This window comes from Saccopteryx leptura, chromosome 3 (genome assembly GCF_036850995.1).
Source record: "Saccopteryx leptura isolate mSacLep1 chromosome 3, mSacLep1_pri_phased_curated, whole genome shotgun sequence".
Taxonomy (NCBI): Eukaryota; Metazoa; Chordata; class Mammalia; order Chiroptera; family Emballonuridae; genus Saccopteryx; species Saccopteryx leptura.
Genome location: NC_089505.1, coordinates 112,426,280 through 112,435,080, shown reverse-complemented (window position 1 = coordinate 112,435,080; position 8,801 = coordinate 112,426,280). Strand labels below are relative to the sequence as shown.

At 49.4% G+C, this 8,801-nt stretch overlaps 1 protein-coding gene and 1 non-coding gene across 3 annotated transcripts; one reads left to right on the top strand and one right to left on the bottom strand.

Annotated features, from left to right (window-relative positions):
- Positions 1-154: 154 nt before the first annotated feature.
- On the top strand, positions 155-7,952 carry AIRIM (AFG2 interacting ribosome maturation factor). Of its 2 annotated transcripts, none has more exons than XM_066375891.1 (5): positions 155-434; positions 609-889; positions 3,868-4,047; positions 6,340-6,458; positions 6,626-7,952. In XM_066375891.1, exons 2-5 carry the CDS (start codon positions 615-617, stop codon positions 6,661-6,663), a joined length of 612 nt encoding a protein of 203 aa, XP_066231988.1. In that variant the 5' UTR covers positions 155-434; positions 609-614; the 3' UTR covers positions 6,664-7,952. The 2 variants fall into 2 exon arrangements, with proteins under 2 accessions (XP_066231988.1, XP_066231989.1); XM_066375892.1 differs by having other exon boundaries at positions 6,336-6,458.
- LOC136401749 (U2 spliceosomal RNA) lies at positions 2,012-2,195 on the bottom strand. The gene has a single exon (XR_010750750.1). It is a non-coding gene; the product is annotated as a U2 spliceosomal RNA (small nuclear RNA).
- Positions 7,953-8,801: the final 849 nt, after the last annotated feature.

Here is an 8,801-nt window from a genome sequence, read left to right as displayed (position 1 = left end):
TAGAAGGAGGGTCCACGGTATCCAATCACATTAAAGCTTTCACGTCAGGCCTCCCGCTCACACGTAAGACTACAGTACCCAGAAAGCATTGCGGTCTACTGCAAGATTTTGCGACTTAACTGCGTACGGGGCATGCTCAGAGGAATTGCGGGCGCAGGCTGGCGGCTCTAGTGCGTTCTCAAAGTTGGATGGTGTTACGCTTTCAGTTTTCCTGCTGGTTTAAGGGAAGCGGCTGGCAGTCTGAAGGAGGGGAGACAAAATTCTGGCTCCGGAAGCACAGGCCAGCGCAGAGGAGACCGGTCTTGCACCCCGGGAATCTGCAGATTGCAGGAGGAGACTGCCTTAGCCCCAGAAGAGCCTCCTCCTAGGAGTAGTCGGAAAACCCTTCCCGAGGTGAGAAACTAGCGCCCCGCCTTCCGAGAGCTCCTCTAAAGGTAAGGGAGCCCTTCCTGCCAGGAGCTCCAGACGGAGGGGATACACAGCCCTACCTGGAAATCCTGCTTTAGCTGAAACTCAGCTGAGAACGGAAATAACTCCCACCCTTAACAGGGTACTTCCCCGAGTGCTGTGTTTTACTTATTTTTGTAAATATTTTTTTCTCCCTCCAGCAGAAGATGACTCAAGACCGGCCTTTGCTTGCTGTGCAGGAGGCCCTGAAGAAATGCTTCCCGGTGGTGGAGGAGCAGCAGGGCCTGTGGCAGAGCACTCTGAGGGACTGCCAGCCCCTCCTGGTCTCCCTCAGCAACCTGGCGGAGCAGCTGCAGGCGGCGCAGAATCTGCGATTTGAGAATGTGCCGTCGCTTCGGGCCTTCCCAGATCTAAAGGAGCGGCTGAGGCGCAAGCAGCTGGAGGCTGGTGACACTGTCCTGGACAAGCTAGGGGAGAGGCTGTAAGAGACTCCGTGATATTCTTTCTTGATGGAAAGATTTAAAAACGGGGTGTTCTATAAGTAGCTAGGATCAGTCAGGAAGGTGTTTTTCTCTTAACTTGAGAGCCTGGCAAGTGGAGGTGTCTCAACCTCCTCTCCGTGCATCTGTTGCAGTGCAACCTCTGTCAGAAAACCATGTGATGGCATTTCCCTTGTCAGAGGTTAGGTATGGTAGTGGCAGTAGTTTGAAAGTAAAAGCAGTGGAGAGTGCTTTTAGCTCTCCTCTATAGTTTACTTTGGTGAAAAGCAATGGGGAACTACAGTTGACCTTTGAACAACACCGAGGGTTAGTGATGATCCTCGACGCTATGGAAAATCTACATACGACTACAGTTGGCTCTCCCCACACATGGATTCCCAACTATATAGTTAATCTTTGAATGATGCAAAGTCTGGGTATAAATGGATCTGCACAGTTAAAACTCGTGTTGTTTGAAGGTCAGCTGTATACTGTAAACTTGGATGTCAGAGCTAAAAGCTTTACGTACATTATTGCATAAAATCTTTTTTGAACACCTCTATGATTTTAACCTCAGTCCCATTTTGCAGGCGAGGAAACTGAGGCTCAAGCAGATTGCCTTTGTGGTCTCACAGCTAGTAAATAGTAAAGATGGGATTGTAACCCAAGTGTGTGTGACACCAAGGCCAGAGCTCTTAACCACCACTTTTTTTTGCTGAACATCAGTGTCTCTGTATCCAGGAGTAGCACATCTGTCAGCCTTTATTATGCCTAATGTTAGACTCTCCATATCAGAGTTACAGATTATGAAGATAGAGAAAAGACAGGGCACATGACCAGAACAAAAGAAGCTTCTAGTTTATAGACTATGTGCCATAGACTAATATGAAACTGTCAAAAATGGGGACCTTCTTTATAGTCACTTGAATAAAATGCATTTATTAAGCACCAATGGGATGCCAGGCATAAGGTGCTGGGAATACAGAAATGAACCAGATTTAGTTCCTTAGTTGAGTAGAAGAGATAGTTAAATCATGGTACATTCTAAGATAACAAACTTTTATTTCAATTGGTTACTTATTTGTGTGTGGACATTGGGCTGTTATTTTCAGACTTTTTTTTTTCTTCCATGCACTATTTCTAGAAGTACTACAATACTGGTTGATGCGCAGAGTGGACAGAGCAAACTCCTAGTCCATCTTTCTGCTCCAGATCCACTTACTGTATTGTCCTCAGAGGACATATCAGATATTACACTGATAAGACCAGATACTATACTTGATCTTAGCCAAAGGACTGAGAAGCAATTAAGTCTACTTTTTTTAAAAGAATTTTTTTATTATTAATTTTAATGGGGTGACATTGATAAATCAGGGTACATATGTATCTCTAGGTTATTTTGACATTTAATTATGCTGCATTCCCATTACCCAAAGTCCAGTTGTCTTCCATCACCTTCTAACTGGTTTTCTTTGTGCCCCCCCCCCCCTGTTAACCCCCACACTCTTGTCCATGTCTCTGAGTCTCATTTTTATGTCCCACCTATGTATGGAGTGGTATAATTCTTAGTTTTTTCTGAAGTCTACTTTTGGTCATGGTCAAACATTTTTGAAAGCCACAATTCTGAGCTAAGGAATGCCTTGCCCTTTGGGAAATTGTAACCTTTGCTTGGTGGCTTGGCCCCTTGGAGTCACCAATGGAATAATCACAGTATGTACCATAAGCTGGGACCGTCTCTAAGCATTTTATATGCATTATTTTATTATGTTTATTTATTTATTTATTGTATTTTCTGGAGTAAGAAGGGGAGAGGCAGAGAGACAGACTCCCGCATGCACCAGATTGGGATCCACCCAGCATGCCCACCAGGGGGTGATGCTCTGCCCATCTGGGGAGTTTCTCTAGTTGCAGCCAGAGGCATCCTAGCACCTGAGGTGAAGGCCATGGAGCCATCCTCACACCTGGACCAACTTTGCTCCAATGGAGCCTTGGCTGCAGGAGGGGAACAGAGAGAGACAGAGAGGAAGGAGAGGGGGAAGGGTGGAGAAGCAGATGGGCGCTTCTCCTGTGTGCCCTGGCCAGGAGTCGAACCCGGGGCTTTCACACACCCGGCCAACACTCTACCACTGAACCAACTGGCCAGGGCCTATTTTTATTTATTTTTTATTTTTTTTATTTTTATTTTTCATTTTTCTGAAGCTGGAAACAGGGAGAGACAGTCAGACAGACTCCCGCATGCGCCCGACCGGGATCCACCCGGCACGCCCACCAGGGGGCGACGCTCTGCCCATCCTGGGCGTCGCCATGTTGCGACCAGAGCCACTCTAGCACCTGAGGCAGAGGCCACAGAGCCATCCCCAGCGCCCGGGCCATCTTTGCTCCAATAGAGCCTTGGCTGCGGGAGGGGAAGAGAGAGACAGAGAGGAAGGAGAGGGGGAGGGGTGGAGAAGCAAATGGGCGTTTCTCCTGTGTGCCCTGGCTGGGAATCGAACCCGGGTCCTCTGCACGCTAGGCCGACGCTCTACCGCTGAGCCAACTGGCCAGGGCCTATTTATTTTTTAAATTGAATTTATTGGGGTGACTGGTTAACAAAATTATACAGGTTTCAGGTGCATACTTCTACACCATCTTTTCTGTCTTTAAGTCAATTCTTAATTCCTGAGCCACCTCTACCTCCAGGGCACTGTCATCAGTCTGTTTAGACAAATGAATGTCCTTCGGAGGCAGTTTTTGTTCCAGTGGGACACTGGGAAATATCTGGAGACATTATTTCTTGTCATAACTTGGGAGAGAGTAGGGACGTGGTTTGGTCCTGTCATCTCATGGGTACAAGCAAGGGATGGTGCTAAACATCCCAGTGTGCAGGGCAGCCTTGCACCATAGAGAATCATCCGGTCCAGAATGTCCGAGTGCCACGGTGAGGAAGCCTGCTTCAGGCCTTTCTCATGAAAATGCCTAATCTCAGACCCTTTCCCCCTAGAGCTGTCCTCCTTAAGGTGCGTGACACAGTCAGCAGCCACGTGGAACAAGTACTTCAGATCTATGAGCAGCATGCGGACACGATCGGCATTGATGCTGTCCTGCGGGCTTCGGTTGTGAGCCCCTCTGTGGCCGACATGTTGGAATGGTTGCAAGATATTGAGAGACATTATCGAAGTTCGTATCCTTTGGACCTGTTTCAGATAGTGTCCAGAGCTGTTCCAGGAAGTCTTCATTTCAATTTTCACAGGATTACAAAATTGTATAGTATGGGTCTATTCTTTATGGCTCCTGAACTTGGTTCTTCCTATAATTATTCCTCAACTCATTTATTGAGTAGCTACTACATGCCAGGGCATTGTTCTAGTTGCTGGGAGATAAGCAGTGAAAAAGGAAAACGTATAGGCTGTCAGATGGTGATGAGTGCTATGGAGAAAAACTAAGCACAGAAAGCGGGGGGTGAGGGTGGGTTGGGATTGTAAGCAGTGGGCAGGGCAGGCCTCACTGAGAAAGTGACGTTTGAGAAAAGACGTCAAGTGCAAAGGCCTGAGGTGAGAGCTGCCTGGTACGTTTAAGGAATAAAAAGAAGGCCATTGTGGCTAGAACAGAGTGAAGAGGGGAAGCCTACTGGGAGATGCACCCAGAGAGGTGGGGCTAGATCTTGTAGGGCCTTGAGGTCTTTGAGAGGATTTTGGCTTTTACTCTGAGTTGGAAAACTATTAGGTTTTAACATAATCAAACCTATGTTTTTTAAAAAAACAAATAAACAAAAAAAACCTATGTTTTTAACAGACTCACTCTGGCTTTGTTCTGAGTAAATACTGGGTGTGGTGTTGGGCACCAGTAGAAGCAGAAAGATCATTTAGTTGGAGTTCTGGCCTTTTTCTCTCAATTCTTGTCTGATACCTGCATCTAGCCACTGGCTAGAGAGAGAGAAAAGGGGGTCGGGATGGGTGGAGAAGCAGATGGTCGCTTCTCATGTGTGCCATCACCGGGTATCGAACCCAGGACATCCACATGCCAGGCCAATCCTCTACTGCTGAGCCAACTGGCCAGCGCCATGTCTCACCCTGATTTTCAGTTTCCCACAGATGCCTCCAACTAGATTGCTCACAGAACAGCACTCAGATTTAGAATTGAACTCCTCTATTTAACACTGTCATTCATCTCCTGTTTCCTTTAGTTGTAGAATCAACCCTAGATGGAGACTTAAGCAGTATCGTCCCCCTTCCCTGTTTTCTTTTTTAATTGCAACAGCAGCAGCAGCAGCCTGGGCAGTAGGAGCTGTAGCTGCAGCTAACATTACTGCGCATTTATGATATGCCAGGTACTATTCTGAGCATGTCTACACGGTCACCTGTCTAGTCCTTTGATTCTATTTCCCTGATGTGTTTTTTACATTTTTCTTCTCTATCCCCACCGCCTCTTCCATAGTTCCTTACCTCTCACTTGGGCTTTTAATCACATGCAGCCTCTTGGCAGGTTTCTCTGTCTCTAGCTTCTTCCCCTTTGAGCCATCCCCAATGAGTGTCCTCACTCCCTATTTCTTCAGTAGGTTGAGTTCGGATCCTATTGCTTGTGGAACAGTTTTTGGGAGCTTCTGCTGGGAGGTGGGCAGAGTGCAGAGGCCCCATGCTGGGCTGCAGGGCAGTGTGTCCGGGCTCAGCCTGCCTTCCCAGCCCCTCTCCGCCTGCCCTGCACTCTGTGCCGTGCCAGCCAAACCAGAGGCCTCACTTGTCCCTCAGTCCAGTCCGGGCTTCCCCACATCTGTGCCTTTGCCTGTGCTTTTCCCACCAGCTGGACCCCTCCTGCTGCCCTCTAAACCAGATGGATTCATTCTCTGAGCTTCCACTGAGTTGATCTCGTATGTCACTTAGATGCTTTCGTTTCAGGTTCTGGTTTTTCCTCCCCATGGGGAGACCCTAGATTGCAGGGACAACGTCCTGTTCCTCGGGCCCTGTAGCACAGAGCATGGGAGTGAAGAGGCGCTCAGTAAAGATCTGTAGCCTGGGCGCCTGGCTGGCGGTGGTGCAGTCGACCTGGGACACTGATGTCCCAGGTTGGAAACCTCAAGGTCGCCAGTTTGAGTGCGGGCTCATTCGGCCTGAGCGCAGGGTCCCTGGTTTGAGCATTGGATCATTGCAATGGTTCCTTGGTCACTGGCTTGAAGCCCAAGGTTGCTGTCTTGTGCAAGGGGTCACTGGCTGGGCTGGAGTCTTCTGGTCAAGGCACATAGAGAAAGCAATCAGTGAACAATTAAAGTGAAGCAACTACAAGTTGATATTTGTCTCCTGTCTGTCTCAAAAAAAAAAAAAAATTTAGCATGGGCAAATCCTGCAACTTGGGAAATTTCATGATAGCTGCACTTTTGCTTTTGTTTCCTATAGCTCTCTCCAGGGTTTTGGTTTTTGTTTTTTGCTTCAACGTGCTTCATTTTCACTTTCTTTTTGAGCAGTCCTTAACTTCCAGGAAGTTACCTGCAGAGAAAGTACCTCCTGTCCTCAGTCCAGTGGGGAGATCTGGCAAACATCCGAGCCTTGCCGCAGGCCTGGGACCGAATTTCGGAAGGTGAACACCAAGACCTGGTACAAGGTATGGTTTTCGCTTATATTTTGTGTCTTCCTCTCCTCCTCTTTCCCTCTGTCTCGGTCTCCGGAAGCTTCATGGAGAAGCGCTCCGGTGCCCCTGTGTCTTTTGTCATGCTGATGTTTTGTGGTCTCTGGAGAGCTGATTTGTCAGTTTCTCTCTTCCTATTCCAGATATCCTGTTGAATGTTTCCTTCTTCCTGGAAGAGTAAGGAAGCTGTGTGTGTATCTGGAGACCAAGGGGACGCAGTGGAAGACCGACGAGGCTGCACTCTGGGGTTTCTTAGGAAATGTCAGTATTGCAACTGGACATACTCGAAAAGTCATCCAAACCCTAAGGACTGGCTCTGGGGAGAATTGTGCTTCATGTTTCTGACATTGGGGCTTCTCCCTGCCAGGTCTCAGCTGAGGGTACGTGAGCCACCCCTCACCCTTTCCAAAGGCTCAGGGCAGTGGGTGGCGGCAGAGAGAAAGCAGGAAAGGCAGGCGGAAGAACCGGGGACCGAAGCAGCAGCCACAGAAGTGGGGAGGAAAGGACGGGACAGAGTGGCACTGCCCTCGGCATCATTCAGAGCTCTGAGCCTGGTGACACCAAGTCTTGGTTTTGTGTATTTGTGTCAATACCTGATTCCTTGGAGGACAAGAAAGTGACTGATGATTTAAAGAAATAAAGGTGATGTTGATAGAAAACAGTAATTATTGTCCAATCGCAATAGCTCCTTATCATGCCAATTTGAGTTTCCAGAGCCTGCCACCAGGGGGAGGTGGTGCAGCATGGATGATTTTGAATGCTTTGCTTTGAAGGTGTTCCCCCATTGCTCTTATTGAGAGGAAGGGGGGGGGGGTTGTGGGACTCCTAAAATGACAGGGGTCTATGACCAGTGCGCGCAACTGACGTGCCACATTCCTCTGATCTGGGGGTAGCCGCTTGGGTGCAGAGCAGCAGCCGCAAGTCAGGTGATCAGGTCCTATGACGGATTCTAGGGACAGATAAAAGAGAGCCCTAGAAGAGTTTATAGTGCAGCCAGGAAAAGACGTAAACCAGGCTTTCCCACACTTTAATCTGCACGTAAATCCCTGGCATCTTGTTAAAACTTAGATTCTGAGTCTATAGTTCTGGGGTGGGGTTCTAGGTTCTGCATTTCTAACGAGGTTCCAGGTAATGCTGATGCTGCTGACCCAAGGACCAGACTGAGTTGAAGAGATTTAAGTTGTAATGCAGTAATAAAGGCGTGTACTTGAGCTCAAAGCAGAATTCTGTGAGAGAAGAGAGGTGCCTGCTAAATGCTGGTGAGAATGCTCGTGGTGACATCTCAGGCCTGAGGCTCGGGCGAGGAGAGGCGTGCAGGGATCTCGTGCACAGGGACAGTCTAAGCAAAGTCTGCTGTGTGCCAGGCATTGTGCTTTGTACAAAATTCAAAGGGTATAAGAGCATATTCATTGAAAAGTTCTCCCCCAGGTACTCCAGTAAACTGTTTCTGATGTATCCTTCCAAAACTATTCTTACCGGCCCTGGCCGGTTGGCTCAGCGGTAGAGCGTCGGCCTGGCGTGCGGGGGACCTGGGTTCGATTCCCGGCCAGGGCACATAGGAGAAGTGCCCATTTGCTTCTCCACCCCCCCCCCTCCTTCCTCTCTGTCTCTCTCTTCCCCTCCCGCAGCCAAGGCTCCATTGGAGCAAAGATGGCCCGGGCGCTGGGGATGGCTCCTTGGCCTCTGCCCCAGGCGCTAGAGTGGCTCTGGTCGCGGTAGAGTGAGGCCCCGGAGGGGCAGAGCATTGCCCCCTGGTGGGCAGAGCCTTGCCCCTGATGGGCGTGCCGGGTGGATCCCGGTCGGGCGCATGCGGGAGTCTGTCTGACTGTCTCTCCCCGTTTCCAGCTTCAAAGAGAAAAGGAAAAAAACAAAAACAAAAAAACTATTCTTACCTGTTTACATGCAGTGGTGGGCAGCCAGTAAGATAGCCCAGAGCGGTCCCCACCAGCCCACGCCCCACGTACCTCTCTTCCCCTTCAGTGTGGGCTGGACTGACAGATTGGCTTCTAGGGAATGGAACACTGCAGAAGTGGTGGGATGTCACTTCTGAAACTAGGTTCTGAAAAGTCTGCCGCTCCCACATGGGGTGCTGTCGCTCACTGGCTTGGATCACTCACCCTGGGGAAAGTCAACTGTGATGCTGGGGCAGCCCTGTGGGGAGCTCACCTGTGAGGCTGACGCCTGCCAGCAAGCACCTGAGTGAGCTTGGAGGCGGAGCTTCTGGCCCCCGTTGAGAACTCAGGTGAGAGCACAGCCCCGGCTAACCCAACGACAGCCTCATGAGGACTTACGCCCAAGGCAGCCAGCTAAGCTGGGCCT